Genomic DNA, 23,707 nt, shown 5'->3' with positions numbered 1-23,707 from the left:
CAGCACTAGAAAGGTGCTAATTAAGCTTTTTTTCCTGTAGCTTTTTTACCGGTAAAATATGGTATAAATGATAGTTTGAGGCAACATTATAATAAGCGAAATATTACCAAAAAGAAATGTGTCTAGACTCTTTTTTGGCATGAATTCATAGATTAACATTTTCTCATCTCCTTCAACACAGCATCCGAGAAGTCTGACAAGATTCCGATGTTGGACCTTACAAATGACCACCATTTCGTTCATAAATTCCTGCTGCCTTTGTCCTGAGGCTCTTGATAGCCTCTTGATTGCTATTTCCTGACCATTTGGTAGTCTCCCCTGTACACAGGGACTAAATGAGCTACTAAAACAAACACGTGTGCACACACACCTACATAGATAATACGTAACTCTACATGAATAATTATACCTTATATACTGGCCCGAAACCACCCCCTCCAAGCTTATTGGCCTCACCAAAGTTTTCTGTTGCTGCGGCCAATTCTTCAATTTTAAATTTCACAAACTCCTGGAATTCAACTCTGCTCAAGTTCTCTCCAAGCATTTTTTCATTAGAAACCACTAAAGGGGCTTCTCCACCGGACAAATGTTTTGCCTTGCTTTCCTTTACTGCTGATCGAGCAAACAACGTTTGTTGTTTAATCCATGCAAACTCAGATATTTATTGGCAATTCCAAGATTCAACACCTGCATTACTCGTTACCTCGTTTTTTCGCCTTCCTCCTGGCAAACCATATTGTGATGATGACAATGAGTGTCCCTATGATGACTATAGTTGCTATGATTTCTATCAGATGTCTCTTTTCATCTGGAGATCAGAACGGAGACATAAACTGATGCCTCAGATTATGTTGATGCTGCTAGTAAACAACTACTAAACGAATCATTTTGGAACACTTGTTTTATAGCTAATAAGGAGACTTGGTCGTAGTCAAGAAGATATGCAAAATCTGCTCCTTTATCAGGGCTCCATATTAGACCCTGCCCGAGCCTATATTTGAGCGTGCGCATGTGCACGTGTGTTGGTTTGTTAATAAAAACCGCCAAGTTTTGAAGAATGAGTCAAGCTGAAGGTATTGATCCATCTAAACATAAGCTGTTTTACCAAATTGATAAGAACCATCATCTAAGAGTAAAGTTAATTTACCAAGTTCTGAGTGGGCCAGCCGAACGTAAAGAGTTGTTCCTCCATCGGAGAACTTCTGTAGGTCAATTAAGTCTCCTCTCCAGTGCGTGCAGCCGACACCAGAGTCATATGCATATGCTACACACGAACAATTAATTGAGCAATTTCCTCGGCAAACATCTTCAAGAGTAGAAAAAAAATATCCAGAATTTAGCACTTTCATCAGTTCCAGCTTTAAAAATCCATCCTTTTTGCCGGCTGTACTGCTACCATTTGTAGTTCCATTGCACTACAACAATGATGTCCGGATGCATCCACTGGACCAATTTCCTCTGCTCCATTCCTCAAAGTTTTTAGGCTCAAAGCCTCTCAAGCAGCTACAAATTGGTGATTTCTCGGCATCGCAGATTCCAAACGGTTCGCACTGGCCATAGACATCACAATCGCTCACTCGAGATGACCAAACAATACCCCAGGAACTGCTATTCTGATCCAAATATGGTTGCACCAATTCCCCATTTGATTCCAATAACAAGTATGACAAATAAGACGCCTCAGCAAAACTGTAGGTCAGATAGACTGTTCCTTCATGATCGTCGACCAGGCTATACCCATCAATATAGACTGATTGCATCTTAGGTACTCCAATGTATATATTACCATTCCATGGGCCACTCCGCCAATAAAGAGAACTGCCGTTCCAAATGAAAAGTTCAGGAATGTTTCGTGGATCAAGATTCGCTGAGAAGCTTCCAATTGATGGATCAGAAGGGCTTCTCCAAGATGTTAGTGCCTGCTTCTCATTTGTTTTTGAGTTAGTGCTGAGCTTCATTTTCGCTAAGAACGAATCGGTCATGTGCTGGAAACTTTCCCAAAGAGTCTCTGCAGCATTTGCACTAGAGTTAGAGCTCTGTTTGAGCAAGACAAGATTCCCAGAATCTAACAACTGAGCTTCTGCATCGGCTACAGAGTTGGAAACAATTGATGACCAAACTAATTCCCTCTTTCCATTTATGACCACAAGATTACCATCATCGGATATCGTCACAACACCAGAAGAGTCTAAAATCGGATTCTCCCTGTTCGCTACCCAGAGAACATTAGATTTAGGAACATTATTGTACCAAATCCCCACATAGCGATTTGCAGAACCGTTCGGGCTAAAGAACCCCATTCTGTAGACACCTCCACTTGATGTTATGCTTCCAGGGTCCTTGATATACTCAGTTGCTGTGATGACATCTCCTCCAATGCAAAATTTTGCAACATAATGAGACATCAGAAAGAGAGAACAATCTTACTTTTCCCAGAAATATCATGATGACAACTTGAATCCTTCCTCCTCAAACTATAACATGGCACGCTGCCGCAGCACTACTGGCTATGATAGAGAAAGTGCCAAGAAAACCACCAGCCGCAAGTGAATTTGAGGACAGAAGATGAAAATCAGAATTTTGCAGAGGACGGCCTAGTGGTTGAAGGTGATGGCGGTTTCCCACTACAAGAGATACCCACATGGCCTAAGTGTCACTGCACAGTCCCCGGTTAAAGGACTTACGGAGCACCATGAAGAAAGCGGTATCGAAGAATCTGATTTTCCTAGCAAATGGCCCCACAGCTCTTCGCAGAGTTCAAGATTGTGGTCTCGACTATTTAGCACAGGCGTTGCATATTGGATCTCTACCGTCTTCACTCCAGCCACTTGTTCTTCATATAAACAATTCTCTTGTTCTTGGTCATGAGATTCTTAGGCTATGTTCAGTCGACTTTCATTTTCTGCTTAGCGTCTTAAATTTCATTTGAAGTATCGTGCGTCGCAAATTTCATATAGTATATGGATATTAACATTTGAACTCTTGTAAAACCATATGATTTTTCACAAAATTTGAAAAAAAAAAAAACAATGTAAGGGAGAAAAAGTCATTTCAAATACACTCTTAAGAATTCCTCATTAACTCGTGACTCGATAAAATTGGTCCCTTAAAAATTCATGCCCAAATTTTTTTGGTTTCTCTATAATTCAAAACATTTGAAACTTTCATGGCGAGCCAATACGTGCATCATCACAATTTAATGCATTACGACCTCGAGCAACCAAATTTAATACGTTCTATCAAAGTCGACATCTTTTAGTCAATCGGTCAGTAATTTCTCTGAACTATGTCACAGGCTTGTTATTTCTGTTAAGCATCATTAATTAATGATTATTGGAAATGCAAAAGAATTTACTTTTGCCATCTGATGGCTGAACTTGCATGAGCCCAAATTACTCTTTCTTCCTCAAGAACCACAAAATATCTCTACTTTCCCACTAAAACCGCAAATGCTGGTACTTTTTTCTATCTCAACCTATTCGTCGTCTCAAGAGGCTGCGGACAACTCAAGTTTACGAAAGTCAAATCCCACACCAACTTCCACTCACCGCTGCACCTGTCAGGCCACGCGCGAGAGGAGGAGGACGACGAGGACCGGACGTCACGTCTGCAGTGACTCGTTAGAGCTCGTGAGCTGCGTGAGATGAGACTGAGGGACGAAGACAGTGGTGGGTCAAGTAGTCCGCACCGAGGTCACATGGCCACAGTCGCAACGCTCTCAATCTACTTCGCACGAGACGAGGAAGGAGGGGACGGCGGGGGAAGTTGAACGAAAGGACGTGTCGGAGGGGACTCTGCCTTTTGGACGCCTTCCGAATTGAATCATCGATGTCCTTTCGGCGCCCGAGCAGAGAGACAACGTGCGAACCAAGCTGTGTGAGAAGGAATTGAGAGGTTGTCCCCAGAGTTGGGCACGGTTTGGGGTCCGGCCGGTTCGCTCGATAGGGCCGACCCGGAATCGCCGGTTGTTGTCGTAATAGACCTGTTCGATAAGCAAGCGAATCAATTCTATTCAAGTATTTAAAATTATCATCCACAATCCCTCGTAATGATTACTTATCCAAGCTCTGTTCATTTTGCTGTTTGGACAGAGTCAATATACATATATACATGCATATAATAAGAGATTTTCATATTAACAAAGTAAGCATTTACCTATCTATCTATAGTCACTAGTTATTTTTTTTATATAACTGATGAATTTCGGCAATGATACATTTTTCAACATATCAGAAGTAACAATTTAGTAAATTTTTTGACAGGACTAGTAAGTTTTCATAACAATTATAGGTAAGCAACAAATTCTGTAGATGGTCAATAACTTTTATGTGAAAAAAGTATTGGTTTTATAACGTTTTTGGACTAATGTAGGTTGAGCAACCTTTCATGTAATTGTGTATATTTTGATTAACTAGTAAATTTTTCTAGTGATTGATAATTTTTTTAAGGGAAAACTACTTTCAACCTAACAAAATTGACAATCTTAACGTATGGTTTGTGACTTTTCAAATGGAAAATAAATTTCAATATATTAGTAATCACACTAAGTAAGTCTTATATTAAGTTCAATGATTTTTATAATGGGTGCTGCCAAGTGCAATTTCCATCCACTAGTCAGGGCAAAATACTCAACTCACATTGTCCATTTCCTCCAATTTCACATCAAGAAAATCACAAACTCAAATTTTTTTTTTCACTCTGCCATTGTCACCTAGCACTTCACTTTCCCTCACTTTTTTGTGGCCCTAAAAAGTGTCCTAGAAGGAAAGTTCATAATACCGTCCCATTCAATGAAGAAGAATCTGCTTCAACTCTCTTCTTTACCCCCAATGTTTCTAATTTGGGAATGATTCAAATGGGCAAGTGATTTGTCCATGCCAAAGAGAAAAGAGAGAGTTGGCTAACTCTTTTTTCCAAAACAGAGTGTTTTTGCGTATGCAGACCTTTATATTACGCCTGCAATGAAACTGATGACTAAATTTTCATGGTAAGGATGCCGTTGCACCTTGACATTACTACATATGTACAGAAAACCTCATATCTTTGCTGCTCTGAGGCCATTACCCCCACCACCACCACTTTGGACACGACCAACATCTAATGTTGGGCGTGCCCTGGTGAATTTGATGATGGAGTTGTTGTATCTATCAAATTTCCATGGCAACGGGGACCTACTCCACCTTTGCAACGGAAGATCTTTACCAAGTGGATCATGATGTGATGCATGCTGCAACTTGCAAGTGGTTCTAATTTGGTGGTCTTGCTGCTAGACTTGAGTAACTTTCATCGACACATTCTGGATGTTGTTCACATTAACTGAATTCAGCTCAGAATACCTTAATCTGCAAGAGCACCGTCCACCTGCACTTCATGCTTGACATGCTCAATAAGCATCAAACCGTCACCAACTTACAAAAGTTGGCCTGTTCAATTTTCCTTGTTTTGGCTTTAATACTTTTGGCAGAAAGATAATTTAGAAAAAAAAAAAAAAAAGAACCAATGAACAGTAAACATTGTACTTTTGAATAAAAATAACAACCGATTGCAAAATGTGAAAACGTTCAGCTTTGAGCTAAGTTTTCAAGAATGTCCATCTCGAGAACACTCTTATCGGCCTACAATAGTGGTGAGAAACATGGTTGATAGAACCTCCATGGCTGTTTGCCTCTCCATGAATGCAGGTAGGTTTGGAGCTATCTGTGTCCCGGATTAGATGTCTCTTGGTGACGGCAGGTTGGTTCGGACTAGGCAGATCCACAATTTCGCTTTGGAGCATCGAAATGACAGTTGGAATGGTCGGCCTAAATTTTACAAATTCTCGTGAGCAAAGAGGACCACCCACATTTATGCACCTTAAAACTTCTTTTTTCAAAGCATCTAACAGATATTTTTGGGTCCGCTAGTGCCAGAGCATTGTCTTCCTTCCACGACTTCATGCCTGCACGAAGCTGAAGTCAATTTACTACTGTAATGTCAGTGTTTGGAAACAAATCACCGTTCTACATCAATAACGGGTTAAAAATCCTCGAAGACTCAAGGATTGATCTTTGTCGTTAAAGCTGGTGTTCTGTCTTCCACTCATGATCTCCAGTAATAACATGCCAAAGCTAAGGACAACTGATTTTCCCGAAAAACACCCTTCCATTGCATACTCAGGCACCATATTAACCACTGCATTCCATCATTAACTTTTAGATTCCACATGCTGAGTAGAAAACAAAACTGGTAGGAAATTCAAAATGTAAAAGAGGTACTAACAAGGTCCCCATGACTCTTCGCGTGTTTGCTGATCTACGTTGCCTCTAAAGATCCTTGCCATTCCAAAGTCTGAAATTTTGGATTGAGCTCTTCATCCAAGAGGATATCACTTGCCTTTAGATCTCTATGAATTATCCTTAGTCTTACAGCCCCCGTGAAGGTACCATAGGGCTCGACATATTCCATCAATAATGTTGAACCATCTTCTCCAATCAAGATGCTCGCACTTGAATGGATCTGAAATGACAACATAAGCAAATGCAGAAATTTTGTATCATTTTCGTGACTGGTTTAGAGTGAAAAGCACAGAAAGAAGCTCAAATGTAATAAGGCTAATTTCAAATTGTTGCCTTCATTCGAGATTGTGGCCCCAATTGCTTTCCTTCAATTGCCATTTTGTTTTCAGTATCATGAACATTTCTATGCACTTGGTTTCCAGTTGCTTACAACTAATTATACTGATTGACATCCTTCAATCAATTAACAAGGACTGCAGCGTCGAGTAAAATCAGCTATATCTTTCTCACATCAACAGGATTAGTGGAATTTTTTGAGCTAGCCATGTCATTGAATTTATGACATGAGATGAACATTAGTGAACACTTAGGCTATTGCAGATTTGAGGGTATTCCGAGCTTTACCAAGATTTGGATTCTAATTTGGAACAAATAGAAACGTCAAGGAGTAGTAGCAAACATTTGAAGGAGGGGGCTAATTGCAATTCACCCAGTAGTGGAGGGGGGCTGTCCGCAATTTTTCCAGAACTTTATCTAAATCACTGCCTCCAGAGATGAGAAGTAGAAGCATTATTCCCAGCAGAAGGTACCAAATATTTGAACCCCAACTTTTGATGACACAAATATGTGTAGTAAAGAACTGTTACGTGGAAAAAATAGTTCATGGTTTGCGTCTGTATACATTTCCAAGCAAGATTGCCTAAAAATAAAACTAGTCAAACTCGAAACAGTAAGAACAGGACACACTGAGAATTGTGCAAAAATTCAAATCATGTCATCTGCCTTGGAGAACGGTAAGAGTAACATCATTGGTAGAACATGTCTTTTGGCTATGTCCGGAGGAATCTGTGCCTTGGGTTATTTTCCTCGCGGTGAATGCAGGTCGCTTTGGATGGGGAAGATCCACTATTTCACCGTTGATCATTGAGATAACAGTTGATATGGAAGGCCTATCTTTTGCCCTTTCTTGTGTACAAAGAAGCCCCACATTTATGCACCTTAAAAGCTCGACCTTGAAGCATCTAACAGGAATGTTTGGGTCCACTAGGGCTAGAATATTGTCTTCATTGCACAGCTGCCATGCCTGCAAATTAATCGAGTCAACTTACTATTGGAGTTCCAGTTATGAGAACACAATGCAGTTCCAACTTCCATATCAATGAGAGCGTACCTGTCCTAGCAGGCTCAAGAATTGATCTTCCTCATAAAAACTGGTGTTCTGTTTTCCACTTATGATCTCCAGTTATGAGAACACAATGCAGTTCCAACTTCCATATCAATGAGAGCGTACCTGTCCTAGCAGGCTCAAGAATTGATCTTCCTCATAAAAACTGGTGTTCTGTTTTCCACTTATGATCTCCAGTAATAATATGCCGAAGCTAAACACATCTGATTTTTCCGAAAATCGCCCTTCCATTGCGTATTCAGAAGCCATGTAACCACTGCGTCATCCATCAAACAGGTTCAAATTCCTTAATCTGAGTAGAGAATAAAATCACTAGGAACGTCGAAAAATAAAGAGCTACTACCTAGGTTCCCACAACTCTTCGTGTATTAGCTTGATTTTCGTTTCCCCCAAATATCCGAGCCATTCCAAAATCTGAAATTTTTGGATTAAGCTCTTCATCCAGCAGGATATTGCTAGCCTTCAAATCTCTATGAATTATCATTAGTCTGGAGTCCCTATGAAGGTAAAGTAGACCTCGACAAATTCCATCAATTATGTTGAACCGTGTTCTCCAATCCAAATGTACTCGTTTAACTGGATCTGAATAGACAATAGAAGTAAAATGCAAAAAGTTCATTTTTTGCAACTGGGAAAGATTGAAATGCACAGAAAGAAGTTCAAAGCCAAACAGAATTGTTAAAGCATCTGCAGCAGGACAGCCCAATCCTGTTTACATGGCTAACTATACAAATGAGGCTTTCCGGATATAGTGGTATAAATGATAGTTTGAGGCAGCACTGAAAAAGAGAAATATTACCAAAAAGAAATGTGTCTAGACTCTTGTTGGGCATGAATTCTTAGATTAACATTTTCTCATCTCCTTCAACACAGCATCCGAGAAGTTTAACGAGATTTCGATGTTGGACCTTACAAATGACCACCATTTCGTTCATAAATTCTTGCTGCCCTTGTCCTGACGCTCTCGATAGCCTCTTGATCGCAATTTCCTGACCGTTTGGGAGTGTGCCCTGTACACGGACTAAATGAGCCACTAAAATTGACACACACACACACTCACACACCCACCCACCCACTCACATATATGATACTTTACATGAATAATTATACCTTATATACTGGCCCAAAGCCACCTCGTCCGAGCTTATTGGCGTCGCCAAAGTTTCCTGTTGCCGCAGCCAATTCTTCAATTTTATGCAGCACAAGCTCCTGGAAGTTAACTCTGCTCAAGTTCTCTCCAAGCATTTTTTCCCTGGAAACCACTGATGGGGCTTCTCCATTGGATAAATGCTTTTCCTTGCTTTCCTTTTCTGCTGTTCCAGACAACGGTCTTAATTATATAATCCATGCAAACTCAGAACTAAATGGCATGCGAGGATCTAACAGCTGCATTACTCGTTACCTCTCTTTTGCGCCCTCCTCCTGGCAAACCATATTGTCATGATGACAACGAGTGTTCCTATGATGACTGTAGTTGCTATGACTTCTCTCAGATGTCTCGTTTCACCTGCAGATCACAACGGAGACATGAACTGATGTCTCAGACCACGTCGAAACACAAAAGATATCTAGTTTCCCCCCAAAACCGCAAATGCTGACACCCCAATCTTTCTCCACCTGTTCGCTGTCTCACAGGCTGCGGGCGGCGAAAATGACGAAAGCCCATCCTGGGCCTACTGCCAGTGGCTGCTGAACCCGTCAAGCCAAGCGGGAGAGGAGGAGGAGGGATCACATCTCCCCAGTGACTCGATTAGAGAGCATGTGGATTTGAGGGACGAAGACCGGTTGGTGGGTCAAGACGTCGTGGCAGTCCCCACTCTCTCAATCTTTTCGCACAAGTGGAGGGAAGGAAAGACATGACGTGTCGGAGGGGACTCTGCTCTTTGGACGCTTTCCGAATTCAACCTATCGCTGTCATTTCGCCGTGCAAGAAGAGAGAACGAAATGTGAAACCAAAGTTTGGGTAATGAAGACATGAGATTTGAGAGGTTGTCCCTTGCGTAACGGTCGGGATGGGTGTCGTGTAAATATATTTTGTAATTTGTTCATTAAACTGACTGGGTCTTCATGGGCATGGACTATTACCATAAAATTCCAAATCGGTAAATTCGTGTCACATTTTCCCTAAATTGATTTTCGTTCCATTAAATATCTGTTAAATAGTACACCGTATTATATTTACCCTAACTAATTTTCGGTCATACCTTAAATTTAACCCAAACTAATTTTCGTATAAAAAAATTGAACGAAGGCTGACAAGATATTGGAGATGGTAGCTAACGGGAAAACCATTTGAGATTTTCTATAACATAAAAATTAGTTTGGGTTAAATGTTGCATGAGGGTATTGGGTTGAGATTTTTGTGACATGAATATTAATTTAGGCAAATGTGGCACGAGTGAACCAATTTAGAATTTTCTGTGGAAATAACAAATTATTTATCCAGACTTGCCCACTTTGCTGTTTAGATAGAATCGGAATTATCTGATATAGATATTCATAATCTCATAAATATATAGATATATAAAAATAAAAAAATTTCAGATGGAGAAATTAAGCATCTAACTATCTATCGATAGTCACTAGTAATGTTTTTATATAACTAGTGAATATTCATATCAACCCTTTCTTCAACATATCAGGAGTTACTATTTAATAAAAAAAATTTCATTTAGTAATTTTTTATGAGAAAAATCTATTACAATATATTTGTAAACGATTAATAACTTTGTGTAAAACAAAGTATTAATTTTTATAAAAACAATTTACGGTTAAAGAAAATTTTCTAGCGTTTCTAAGATTTGGATTCCAATTTGGGACAAATAGAAACGTCAAGGTGTAGTTGCCAAGGTGAGAGCATTGACTAAGTGCTTGAGTTTCTACATCAGGATTTTTGCCCCACTGAAGAGGGCAACTGTAGAAAAAGCATTTGAGTCTGGGAGGATTACCAGTCTGAGAGAGCATGCCATGGAAATTTTAGATCGTTTCCTTCATTCAACATTGTGGCCCCAATTGCTTTCCGTGAATTGCCACTTTCTTGGTAGATTCATGACATTTCCACTTTCTTGGTTGTTTCCAGTTGCTCACAACTAGTCATACTGATTGAAATCGTACAATCAATCGACAAGGACTGCAGTGTTGAGTTAAATCAACTATATCTTCTTACCTCAACAGGATTAGTGGAATATTTTGAGCTAGCCATGTCATTGAATTTATGATGCGAGATGAAATTAGTGAACACTTGAGGCTATTGCAAATTTGAGGGTATTTCTAGCGTTGCCAAGATTTGGATTCTAATTTGGAACAAATAGAAACGTCAAGGGGTAGTAGCAAACATTTGAAGGTGGGGGCTCATTGCAATTCACCCCACAGTAGAGCGGGCCTGTTCGCAATTTTTCCAGAACTCTGTCTAAACCACTGCCTCCTGAGATGAGAAGTACAAGCAATATTCCCAACAGAAGGTACCAAATATTTGAAGCCCAACTTTTGATGACCCAAATATGTGTAGTAAAGAACTGTAAAGTGGAAAAAAATAGTTTATGTTTTGCGTTTGTATACATTTCCAAGCAAGATTGTGTAAAAATAAAACTAGTCGAACTTGAAACAGTAAGAACAGGACACATAGTGAGAATCGTGCAAAAACTCAGATCATGTCATCTGCCTTGAAGAACAGTAAGAGTAACATCGTTGGCAGAACATGTCTTTTGGCTTTGTCCGGAGGAATCTGTGTCTTGGGTTATTTTTCTCGCGGTGAATGCAGGTTGCCTCGGGCGGGGAAGATCCACAATTTCACCGTTGATCATTGAGATAACAGTTGATATGGAAGGCCTATCTTTCGCCCTTTCTTGTGTACAAAGAAGCCCCACATTTATGCACCTTAAAAGCTCAACCTTGAAGCATCTAACAGGAATGTTTGGGTCCACTAGGGCTAGAGTATCGTCTTCATTCCACAGCTGCCATGCCTGCAAATTAATCGAGTCAACTTACTATTGGAGTTCCAGTTTATGAGAACACAATGCAGTTCCAACTTCCATATCAATGAGAGCTTACCTGTCCTAGAAGGCTCAAGAATTGATCTTCCTCATAAAAACTAGTGTTCCGTCTTCCACTTATGATCTCCAGTAATAATATGCCAAAGCTAAAGACATCTAATTTTTCCGAAAATCGCCCTTCCATTGCGTATTCAGGAGCCATGTAACCACTACATTATCCATCAAACAAGATCAGGTTCCTTATTCTGAGTGGAGAATAAAATCACTCGCAACATTGAAAAAAAAAAAGGTACTGACTAGGTTCCCACAACTCTTCGTGTATTAGCTTGATTTTCGTTTGCCCCAAATATCCGAGCCATTCCAAAGTCTGAAATTTTTGGATTGAGCTCTTCATCCAGCAGTATATTGCTAGCCTTCATATCTCTATGAATAATCCTTAATCTAGAGTCCCTATGAAGATAAAGTAGACCTCGACAAATTCCATCAATTATGTTGAACCGTGTTCTCCAATCCAAATGTACTTGTTTAACTGGATCTGAATAGATAATAGAAGTAAAATGCAAAAAGTTCATTTTTTGCAACTGGGAAAGATTGAAATGCACATAAAGAAGTTCAAAGCCAAACGAGACAATTGGAAGTATCTGCGGAAGGAACAATGACAATCCTGTTTAAGGTTACGTTTGTTTACGGGAAAATGAATGATTTGAACAATATTTTCCTAAAAGGGATCGCTTGTATTGCTTAAAATAATTAGTCAATAAAAAATATTTTCATCACCGACAATTTATATCTAAACATTTTTGTAGACAGTGAAAGTATTTTCCATTTATTTTTGTAAATGATACAAATGATCATTTTTAGAATCATTCACTCTCGCGAAATAAACGGAGCCTAAAAGTCTAACTATACAAATGAGGGTTTCCAGATATAGTGGTATGAATGATAGTACAAGGCAACATTATAATAAGCGAAATATTACCAAAAAGAAATGTGTCTAGACTCTTGTTTGGCATGAATTCATAGATTAACATTTTCTCGTCTCCTTCGACACAGCATCCGAGAAGTCTAACAAGATTTCGATGTTGGACCTTACAAATGACCACCATTTCGTTCACAAATTCTTGCTGCCCCTGTCCTGAGGCTCTCGATAGCCTCTTGATTGCGATTTCCTGACCGTTTGGTAGTGTCCCCTGTACACAAGAACTACATGAGCTACTAAAATGAACAGACATAACATTTATAATACCTACATGTATACTTATACCTTATATACTGGCCCAAAACCACCCCGTCCAAGCTTATTGGCATCATCAAAGTTTCCTGTTGCCGCAGCCAATTCTTCAATTTTATATAGCACAAACTCCTGGAATTTAACTCTGCTCAAGTTCTCTCCAAGCATTTCTTCACTAGAAACCACTAAAGGTGCTTCTCCATTGGATAAATAAATTTCCTTGCTTTCCTTTACTGCTGATCCAGAAATAAATTTTTGTTAGTTAATCCATGCAAACTCAGAACTGATTGTGTACCATGATCTGAAAGCTGCATTACTCGGTTACCTTGTTTTTTCGCCTTTCTCCTGGCAAACCATATTGTGATGATGACAATGAGTGTTCCTATGATGACTGTAGTTGCTATGATTTCTCTCAGATATCTCTTTTTTTCTGCAGATCCGAGCAGATATATAAACTGATGTCTCAAACTATGTTGACACTGCTAGTAAGCCACTAGAAAATTAACAATTTTGGAACGCTTGTTTATAGCTAATAATGATACTTGGTCATAGTCAGGAAGATATGTGAAATCTGTTCCTTTTCAGGACTCCATATTAGACCCTGCTCGTGCCTATGTTTGAGTGTGCACGTGTGTTGGTTTGTTAATGCAAACCGTCGAGTCTAGAAGAATGAGTCGAGCCGTATTGATCCGTCTATAGATAAGCTGCAGTACCAAATTGATCAGAACCATCATCTAAGAGTAAAGTTAATTTACCAAGTTCTGAGTGGGCCAGCCGAACGTAAAGAGTAGTTCCTCCAACGGAGAACTTCTGTAGGTCAATTAGGTCTCCACTCCAGTACATGCAGCCGACACCAGAATCATATGCATATGCTACACATGAACAATTACTGAAGCAATTCCCTTGACAATCATCGTCGGTCCAAATTCCATAATTTGGCACTTTCATCAGTTCCAGCTTAAAAAATCCATCCTTTTTGCTGGCTTTACTGCTACCATTTGTAGTTCCATTGCATTGTAACAATGACTTCCGAACGCATCCACTGGACCAATTCCCTCTGCTCCATTCCTCAAGGTGTTTAGGTTCAAAGCCTCTCAAGCAGCTGCATATTGGTGATTTCTTGGCATTGCAGATTCCAAACGGTCCGCACTGGCCATAGACATCACAATCGCTCCCTCGAGATGACCAAGCAATCCCCCAGGAACTGCTATTCTGATCCAAATATGGTTGCACCAAATCCCCATTTGATTTTAATAACAGGTATGACAAAGAAGACGCCTCAGCAAAACTGTAAGTCACTGTTCCTTCGTGATTGTCGACTAAGTTAAACCCATCAATATAGAGTGATTGCATCTCGGGTGCTCCGATGAAAATATTACCATTCCATGGACCACTACGCCAATAAAGAGAACTGCCATTCCAAATGAAAAGTTCGGGAATGCCTCGTGTATCAAGACTTGCCAAGAAGCTTCCAATTGATGGATCAGAAGGGCTTTTCCAAGATGTCAGTGCCTTCTTCTCATTTGTTCTTGAGTTAGTGCTGAGCTTCATTTTCGCCAAGAATGAATCGGTCATGTGCTGGAAACTTTCCCAGAGAGTTTCAGCCCCATTTGCACTGGAGTTAGAGCTCTGTTTGAGCAAGACAAGGTTCCCAGAATCTGACAGTTGAGCCTTTGCGTCGTTTACGGAGTTAGAAATATTTGATGACCAAACTAATTCCCTCTTTCCATTCACGACCACAAGATTACCATCACCAGATATCGTCATGACACCAGAAGAGTCTAAAATCGGATTCTTCCTGTTTGCTACCCAGAGAATATTATTCGTAGGAACATTGCTGTACCAAATCCCCACATAGCGATTTGCAGAACCATTAGGGCTAAAGAATCCCATTCTGTAGAGACCTCCACTTGATGTGATACTTCCAGGGTCTTGGATATACTCAGTTGCTGTGATGACATCTCCTCCAATGCAAAATTTAACAACATAACGAGACATTAGAAAAAGAGAGAACAATCTTGCTTTTCCCAGAAATATCATAATGACAACTGGAATTATTCCTCCTCAACAACAACCTATATAACACGGCACGCTGCTGCAGCACTACTGGCTTTGGTAGAGAAAGTACCAAGAACACCACGACCGGCAAGTGAATTTGAGGACAGAAGATTAAAATCAGAATTTTGCAGAGGAAGGCCTTGTGGGTCAAGGTGATGGCGGTTTCCCACTACAAGAGATACCCACAAGGCCTAATCATCGTTTGCATAGTCCAAGGCTAATGGACATAATGAGCTCCATAAAGAAAGCGGTATTGAAGGATATGATTGTTCTAGCTAATAGTATCCAGTATTCAGCATACGAGAGTTGCATATGATCTCTATCATCTAAAGAACAACGCCTCTCTCTGGATTTGTCCACATACTTCCAGAAAAATCCAGCCTTATGCTTTCTCTCATTCGCAGATTTTCTAGAAATTATCATGTCCAAAATTTTCTTAAGAAAAATCCAACTGTCAAGTTGGCAAGTTGAAGAGAGGCTCCAGTTTTCTTCTCCAAGCCGCCACTCCAGAATTGTCTAGGAAAAAATCAGTCAAAGCCAGCTTTTGTGTAATGATTAGTCTAGGAAATATTTAGAAGACTGGATATTTACTCCATCGACTATATACTAGTATAAATAGGCAAGACTACTCCAATTTGTACGAAGCAAGAGTGCTGTGTACGAAGCAAGGCTCGGCCCTCGTCTCGTCCCACGGCTGGCGAGCTCGAGCGACGCCTCGCCTCGCCAGATCCGGTGATGCTCGGCGGAGCTCGAGACCAGCGAGGCGAGGCGAGGCCTCGCTCGCCCAAGGCCGGCGAGCTCAAGCGAGGCCGAGCCTTGCCAGATATGGCGTCGCGCCACGGCGACCGGCAGAGGAAGAAAGAAAGGGAAATAAAAAAGAGAAAAAATATATATTAAAATAGAAAATAAAAAACTATTCAAAATAGTGCACGAAGGAAAATATTTTTCGTACCGAACGGCTGAAAATATTTTTTGAAATTTTTTAAAATTTTAGCCAAACATAGAAAATTGTGTCATTTTTTAGAAAAATAACTTCTGAAAAATATTTTTAAAAAATATAACGTTTTTCGCGAAATGAACAATATATAAAAATTAAATTGTCGAAACGAACGGGGACTAAAAACCAAATTTTCGCTGTCAGGTTGGCGGGGGAAAGAGGAGAGTAAAAACCAAGTTGTGCGTAAAAGACGTAATACGTGGGTTTTGACTAAGTCAAAAAAGTTGAAGGGTAAAAAAAGAAAGAAAAAGTTAACTAGTCAACAAAAAGGACAGGTGGACCGCTCGGCTTATAAAATGGGCAGAGAACACGCGCACAAGAGAAAGAAGAAAAGAAGAAGAATGGGCAAAGACGAGAAAGAAAGGGAAAGGAAAAAAAATAGAAAAGGGGGTTTTGAACGTACACGTTACGAAAATTTTATTAAGTTAAATTTATTTTGATTCGCATTGCTAAGCCCTTTATTTAGTCTAATCGATTTCCTGATTAGAGCAGAGACTCTCATGTCCGATTTTGAAGTTATTGAGTTATGGAATTTTATGGAAATCATGGGTTAGGGCGTGGTGGAGCCGTGGGGTTTGGTGGGACTCGTTTTGAATTAATGGTTTAGTCGGAGCCAAATTTTAGAGTCTCGTGCGCAAGTTTCACGTTACGGATAGCTTTGAATAATCCATTTGGACGAGCGATTTGTTGACGCGTGAGAATCATTTTATTAGCGGTTAAAGTTAAAGTAGTGTTTTGCTTGGTTTTGATGTCGATTTTTGCATACTCAGGAGCCATGTCATTGCTGGATTATCCATCAAATAAGTTCAGATTCCTTATTATGAGTAAAGAATAAAATCACTAGGAACTTTGAAATTAAAGAGGTACTAACTGGGTTTCCACGACTCTTCGTGTATCAGCTTGATTTTCATTTCCCTCAAATATCCAAGCCATTCCAAAGTACAAAAATTCTGGATTAAGCTATGCATCTAGCAGCATATTGCTTGCCTTCATATCTCTATGAATAATCCGTAGTTTAGAGTCCCTGTGAAGATAGAGTAAACCTCGTTAAATTCCATCAATTAAGTTGAAACCATGCTCTCCAATCCAAATGTACTCTTATTAACCAACATCTTGTAATCCGAGCATTGCGATACGGAGTTGAATCGTCTTGGCGAGGTCCTCGCGACGCAAAACCCGCTTCTCTTTTCCCTTTCTTCTATTTTCTTATGTCCTTTCTTTCTCTCTTTTTCTTTTCTCACTCCCCGTTGCTCTCGGTTCCTTTTAACTGGAGCGTCCACTATTGCATCATTATTGAGGTCAACTTTTCCTTTTTCCTTTAGTTTTTTTCCTAAAGTGTGTCCCACCACTACTCTTTGACCTAATCAAAGAGATACAAATACTACAAAAGAAGTCTTGCACCCACAAATGATAGCTTAGCTATCTTGGCTACCCACCTATTTCTTGTCGAACTGGTACAAGTACTAGATAGACGAAGATGTGAAAATCAAGGGAAAAATTATGTATGGCATGAACAAACGGAGTAGAGATTCGCCTGTCATTGTGAGGAGGTTTTCAGGATTCCCACCAGATATTGTTGGAAATCAAAAAACAGAAACAGCAAACAGCGCATACATTTTAGGTTGACAGCAAACAACAAAAACAGGATTCCCACCTGCCAACAGCGAAAAGAACTCATTTCCCACATTCTTGCCATATTTGCATCTTTAATGTGTTTATAGAATAGTAAGTTAAACCTTCGATTATATACACACATGGCAAATGGCGGTATCAATTCCTCTAGGCTAGAACTTAACCTTTCCATTGGCTGTCGACAAAGTGAATCCTCTGTATTCCTAGCCATTTGCTATTGTCCCCTAAAAGATGTTCTGGTGTTGGGAATTTGGGAAGAACAGGGCGGCCTTGTTGACCGCAAGCTGTTTTTCGTGGTTTAGTATTCTTGGATTGTTTAATGTAGTTCAGGATTTCCTTTTCAGGTCGTTGCTCATCAAATGTTGTAGTTTCAACCGTAGCTCATTGGGCATCTTTGGGGTCATATGGATCTCTGGTCGCTGGTTTTTTACTCGGTCAAAATAGGAAGATCCCCTACTCCTGTAACAATATCATAACACATGAATGCACAAAGTTTCGGGAAATTTTTCGTCTTGTAAAAGAAAAAGAAGTTATCATAAGACTCTTCATCAATAAAAACAAGTATCATACGATAAAGAGTGTCTATTCTTGACTCGTCTCCATGGGACATTCATGCCTATTTTTCATTTTCTGTTTTAATGACCTGGTCTCAACTCTCCTTTTCTCTTTCACGGCAAGCTTCTATAGGCTGAATTAACTTGGTTTTCAGCTTATTACAAGGGTAATTCTCTGGACAAATACCAAGTATCTATCGGCTAATCCTCCAAAACAATTTCTAAACATTGTTAATCTCTGTCAGTTCTTCGAAACTTTGATTGGCATTTTTGCAATGCCAACAGACATTCTCGTCGAAAATGCTTTCCATAGTGAGTTGAAGTAAGCAGATTCTTCCTTGTCTTAAGAACCAAAAATGACCTATTTCACAGTGCCCGATGCTTTAGTTACTAATGCGATCTCAGACAATTGGAAATCTGGAGCAAAAGAGGGAAAGTTCAACAAGACCACACACACAAACATGGAAGAAAACTTTTCTCCAGAGTACTAGGTTCATGCCATTTGATTGACATTATCTTGCGCTTACTTTTAAGTTGTTTATAATTATGCTTCTGGTTTTGGTTCCACTCCTTGCACTTGCACTTCGGACTCATGGTATGAATCTGGATATAGTTCCAGATTGTGTTGAGCCACAAACCAAGTATGTGTTCCATTGTTGGTTCTTATCATCTGATCAGTCAACAAGTACTATATTAACACAAGTACCTGAATATAGGAATAACCATTTTCCTCAAATGTGAAGTAAACGCATTACCAACACGGAAATTGCCACATATTCGCCTCCTAACTTAGGAATGACACAAACAAGCAAACGCTAACTGTCACCCTACGTACAGTGATATTGATTGCTATTTCAATATTTTATGTTCATACATTTTCAAGCAAGGTTGAATTTGATTAAGGGAAAAAAAAGAGAAGAAAAATAAAGACTGCTTTAAAAACAGTACATGTAAATAGGACCATGCTAGTACTCATTATTCACTCCATGTCCAAGACACGAGCTGGCTATCGTTTGCATCTCTGAGCTGAACTTTCAAACGTATTGGTTCAGGCATACTCATTTTATCTGCCTTCAAGATCGGTAAGAGTGACATGGTTGACAGAATATTTCTTCTGGATTTGTCTTGAGGAACCTGTGTCGGTGGTCGTTTGCCTCTCGGTGAATGCAGGTTTGCTTGGACTAGGAAGACCAACAATTTCATTGTTAATCATCGAGATAACAGTTGAGATGGTAGGCCTATCTTCTGCAAGTTCTTGTGTACAAAGCAGCCCCACTTTTATGCACCTTATAATCTCAACCTCAAAGCATCCAACAGAAATTTTAGGGTCCACTAGTGCTTGTGCATTGTCTTCCTCCCAATATTTCCAAGCCTACCAAAAAACAGAATTCAAGTCCAATTATTTTTGGAATTTGAGTTGATGGAAATAGGGTGATCTCTCTGTTTGTAACAGCTTACCAATCCTAACAGGCTCAAGGATTGATCTTCCTCATTGAAGCTAGTGTTCTGTCTTCCACTTACAATCTCCAGCAATAATACTCCAAAGCTAAAGACATCTGATTTTTCTGAAAACCGACCTTCCATCGCATACTCTGGAGCCATGTAGCCACTGCATTCCAGGAAACAATTTCATATTCCTTATGATAGGTACAAAGATAAAATCAGTATGAGACTCATAATAGAAGAAATACTTACTAGGTTCCCACAACTCTTAGTGTATCTGCTTGATCTTCTTTTCCCCCAAATATCCTAGCCGTTCCAAAGTCTGAAATTCTTGGATTGAGCTCTTCATCCAACAGTATATTACTCGTCTTAAGATCTCTATGAATTATCCGTAGTCTGGAGTCACGGTGAAGGTACAGTAGGCCTCGACAAATTCCATCAATAATGTTGAACCGTCTTCTCCAATCCAGTTGCTCTCGTTTGAGCGGATCTGAAATTGACAACAGAAGTGTAAAATAATGTGTTAGTTTTGTGACTGGAGAAGAGTGAAATGCACAGAAAGAGGTTCCCATTTAAACCGAAAATGTGAAGTATGTGCAATAGGTACAGCCAGATGCTGTTTAAACAGCTAAAATAAAAATTTAGACCGCCCTATAAACTGGTATCCGATGATAGATAGACGGAATGCTGTAAGAAATGGACTATTACCAAAAAGAAATGCATCTAGACCCTTGTTTGGCATGAACTCATAGACTAATAGTTTCTCATCTTGTTCGGCACAGCATCCGAGAAGTCGAACCAGATTTCGATGTTGGACCTTGGAAATCACCACCATTTCATTGATAAATTCCTGCAATCCTTGTCCTGAGGCCCTTGATAGTCTTTTGACTGCTATTTCTTTTCCATTTAGCAATCTCCCCTGTACAAAAGGACTTAAATGAGCTGCTGAAATTAAAAAATAAAATAAAAGAAAGAACGAATAATGGAGTAGCTGTCCTCTACACGACAAAGTATTACCCTATATACTGCCCCAAAGCCACCCTCTCCGAGCTTGTTTGCGTCACCAAAGTTGCTTGTTGCTGCGGCCAGCTCTTCTAATTTATACAGCACAAGTTCCTGGAGATTGACTTTGCTCAAGTTCTCTCCAAGCACGTTCTCGCTAGAAGCCTCTGGAAATTGTTCTCCGTCTTTACCTCCTTGTTTTTTTGATTTCTTCCAAGCGAAGAAAGTACCAATACTGAAAATAACTGTTGCCACAACAACTGCAGCTGCTATAATTGCTCTCAGATCTCTTTTTCCTTCTGCAGATCAAAATACGGACAAACAAAGACATCTGAGATTGAAGCAGATAATGAGAAAAAAATAACTGTTTAGCTACCTTTCATAGATCACAACTCCACCTGGCATATCACATAGATTGAAATTCCCTAACCATCTTGCAGTAAGTCGCGTTACCAGATTGAGCAGAATTTATATTTACGAATGACTTACCAACTTCTGTATGGGCCAGTCGAACATAAAAAGTTGTTCCTCCATAGGAAAACTTCCGTACGTCGATTAGGTCTCGCCTCCAATACATGCAACCAACGCCCTCATCATAAGCATATGCTGCACACGAACAATTACTGAGGCACTGCTCTCGGCACTTGTCTTCCAAAGGAGATGACCAGATTGCATAATTCGGCACTTTCACATTCTCAAGCTTTACAAATCCATCCATTTTTCCAGCTTTAGTACTACCATTTTTTATCCTGTCACATTGCAGCAATGACCTCCGGATGCATCCACTGGACCAATTCCCTCTGCCCCATTCTTCAACTATTTTAGGCACGAAGCCTCTCAAGCAGCTGCAAATTGGTGATTTCTTCGCATCACAGAATCCAAACGGCCCGCACTTGCCATAAACATCACACTCGGACGCCCGGGTTGACCAATCAATCCGCCAATGCTTATATTTTTCATCCCAGAATGGCTGCAACAACTCCCCATTTGACCTCACAAAAAAGTATGACAAATAAGACACCTCCGCAAAATTGTAAGTCAGATAGACAGTTCCTTCTTTATCATCCACTAAGCTAAATCCATCAAGATAGACTGATTCCATCTCGGGAATTCCGATGAAAACCTTACCATTCCATGGACCACTCCGCCAATATAGAGTAGTGCCATTCCAAAGGAAAACTTCAGGAATATCTTGCGGTTCAAGACTAATTGAGAAACTTCCAATCGATGGATCAGAAGGGCTTTTCCAAGATGTGAGTACCTGCTTCTCATTTGTTCTAACGTTGGTGCTAAGCTTCATTTTCGCCATGAATGTATCAGTCATGATCTGGAAACTTTCCCATACCATTTCTGTATCATTTGTGCTCGTATTAGAACTTTGTTTGAGCAAGATAAGATTTCCGGTATCTAATAATTGGGCTTTTGCATTAGCTCCGGAGGTGGAAACGTTTGATGACCAAAGTACATCCTTCTTTCCATTCACTATCACGAGATTACCGTCATCGGATATGGTCATGACACCAGAAGAATCTGAAACAGGCTTCTCCCTGTTCGCAACCCAAAAGACGTTAAATGCAGGAATCTTGTTATGCCAAATTCCAACATACCGATTGGTAGAACCATTGGGGCTAAAGAATCCCAGTCTGTAGAAACCGCCACTTGATATGATACTTCCAGGGTCTTGGATGTACTCAGAAGCTGTAATGACATCTTCTCCAAAACAAAATTTCACAGCATAACAAGACAGAATAAAAAGAGGGAATATTCTTACTTTTCCTAGAAGTATCATGACTACTTGAATTTTTCTTCTCAGCAACAACTGATTTTACTAGCTTTACAACATCAGAAGACACAACCTGAAGTTTAGGACAGAAGGTGGAAATCACAATTATAGAAAGAAATCCTTGAGGTTGAAGATAAAGGTAAATTTTCCATTGCAAGCATCTCCATGAAGAAATTTATATTGCTCTAATGGGAAGATTTTCCTCGTCAACTATTGCTATCAATGTCCTGATTTTTTCTGGCTGGTGGCTTAAACTGGCCTTTCAAAAGTTTTCCACACGGTGATCTTTACTGTTGAGTAGCATGTTGGATATAACATCTCCCCAATCAGACCACTTTCCTCTTTGGCTCTTATCGACATTGTCATTTTTTCTCTTAGTGAGATTCTTAAAGTGTCACTTCGCCGTGACTTATGGTTCAAGAGTTGATCTAGCAAGCCAACGTGAGAGCATGAATTAAGCGGTTGAGTTTCTACATCAGGATTTTTGACCCATTGACGAGGACAACTGTAGAAAATGCATTCGAGTCTTGGAGGATTAACGGTCAGAGAGAGCATGCCATGGAAATTTTTAGATCGTTGCCATCATTCAACATTGTGGTCCCCATTAATTTCCTCGTATTTTGTGGATTCATGAACATTTGAAAGGACTAAGTTTCCAGTTGCTTACAACCAGTCGCACTGATTGTCTTTCCTTGAAGAGTCACTTCACCTCGACTTATGAGTCAAGTATAATGATCTAGCGTGCCAACGGGAGAGCATCAGCTAAGTGCCAGAGTTTCTACATAAGGATTTTTGCCCCATTGACGACGGCAACAGTAGAAAAGCATTTGAGTCTTTGAAAGTGACCAGTTAGAGAGAGCATGCCATGGAAATTTTAGATTCTTGCCTTCATTCAGGATTGTGGCCGCAATTGCTTTCCGTGAATTGCCACTTTCTTGGTAGATTCATGTACATTTCCACGAACTTAGTTTCCAGTTGCTCACAACTAGTCCTACTGATTGAAATGGTACAATCAATCGACAAGGACTGCAATGTTGAGGAACATAAACTATATCTTTCTCACATCAACTGAATCAGTGGAATTGCTTGAGCTAGCCATGCCATCGAATTTATGACGCGAGATGAATATTAGTGAACACTTGAGGCTAATGCAAATTTGAGGGTATTTCTAGCGCAGCTTAGATTTGGATTCTAATTTGGAACATATAGAAACGTCAATGAGTTGTTGCAAACATTTGAAGGAGGGGGCTAATTGCAATTCACCCCATAGTGGAGGGGGGCTGTCCGCAATTTTTCCAGAACTTCATATAAACCACTGCCTCCTGAGATGAGAAG

The 23,707-nt window shown here is 39.9% G+C and overlaps 3 protein-coding genes and 1 pseudogene across 5 annotated transcripts in view; all 4 read right to left on the bottom strand.

Annotated features, from left to right (window-relative positions):
* LOC115661554 (G-type lectin S-receptor-like serine/threonine-protein kinase At1g11330) overlaps positions 1-2,621 on the bottom strand; it is a 28,851-nt gene extending 26,230 nt beyond the window's left edge. Inside the window, exons 1-4 of one of the 3 annotated variants that reach the window (XM_030583801.2) lie at positions 1,148-2,608; positions 704-808; positions 410-609; positions 46-318 (exon numbers count right to left, since the gene is read on the bottom strand). In XM_030583801.2, coding sequence (XP_030439661.1) covers positions 46-318; positions 410-609; positions 704-808; positions 1,148-1,349 — 780 coding nt within the window. In that variant the 5' untranslated portion in view covers positions 1,350-2,608. Of the gene's footprint in view, positions 1-45; positions 319-409; positions 610-703; positions 809-1,147 lie in introns of those variants that run through there. The other 2 variants (XM_056303791.1, XM_056303792.1) reach the window with 2 other exon arrangements.
* Positions 2,622-7,172: 4,551 nt separating this feature from the next.
* LOC115661555 (G-type lectin S-receptor-like serine/threonine-protein kinase At1g11330) lies at positions 7,173-9,346 on the bottom strand (annotated as a pseudogene).
* A 1,987-nt stretch (positions 9,347-11,333) lies between these two features.
* On the bottom strand, positions 11,334-15,776 carry LOC130135190 (G-type lectin S-receptor-like serine/threonine-protein kinase At1g11330). Its single transcript, XM_056303733.1, has 7 exons — positions 13,659-15,776; positions 13,229-13,333; positions 12,937-13,136; positions 12,652-12,862; positions 11,970-12,207; positions 11,731-11,881; positions 11,334-11,642 (listed from the first exon to the last, which is right to left on the bottom strand). Exons 1-7 carry the CDS (start codon positions 14,941-14,943, stop codon positions 11,334-11,336), a joined length of 2,499 nt encoding a protein of 832 aa, XP_056159708.1. The 5' UTR covers positions 14,944-15,776.
* A 3,079-nt stretch (positions 15,777-18,855) lies between these two features.
* Positions 18,856-23,219, bottom strand: LOC130135221 (G-type lectin S-receptor-like serine/threonine-protein kinase At1g11330). The gene is made up of 6 exons (XM_056303790.1): positions 21,079-23,219; positions 20,605-20,888; positions 20,296-20,506; positions 19,840-20,077; positions 19,603-19,753; positions 18,856-19,516 (listed from the first exon to the last, which is right to left on the bottom strand). Exons 1-6 carry the CDS (start codon positions 22,376-22,378, stop codon positions 19,208-19,210), a joined length of 2,493 nt encoding a protein of 830 aa, XP_056159765.1. The 5' UTR covers positions 22,379-23,219; the 3' UTR covers positions 18,856-19,207.
* Between the last annotated feature and the right edge of the window lie 488 nt (positions 23,220-23,707).

The sequence above is a fragment of the Syzygium oleosum genome, unplaced genomic scaffold, assembly GCF_021117445.2.
Source record: "Syzygium oleosum isolate NSW1041296 unplaced genomic scaffold, Sole_v2.1 Sole_v2.29, whole genome shotgun sequence".
Taxonomy (NCBI): domain Eukaryota; kingdom Viridiplantae; phylum Streptophyta; class Magnoliopsida; order Myrtales; family Myrtaceae; genus Syzygium; species Syzygium oleosum.
The sequence above is the reverse complement of the archived record's forward strand: the minus strand, read 5'-3'. Positions and strand labels throughout refer to the sequence as shown.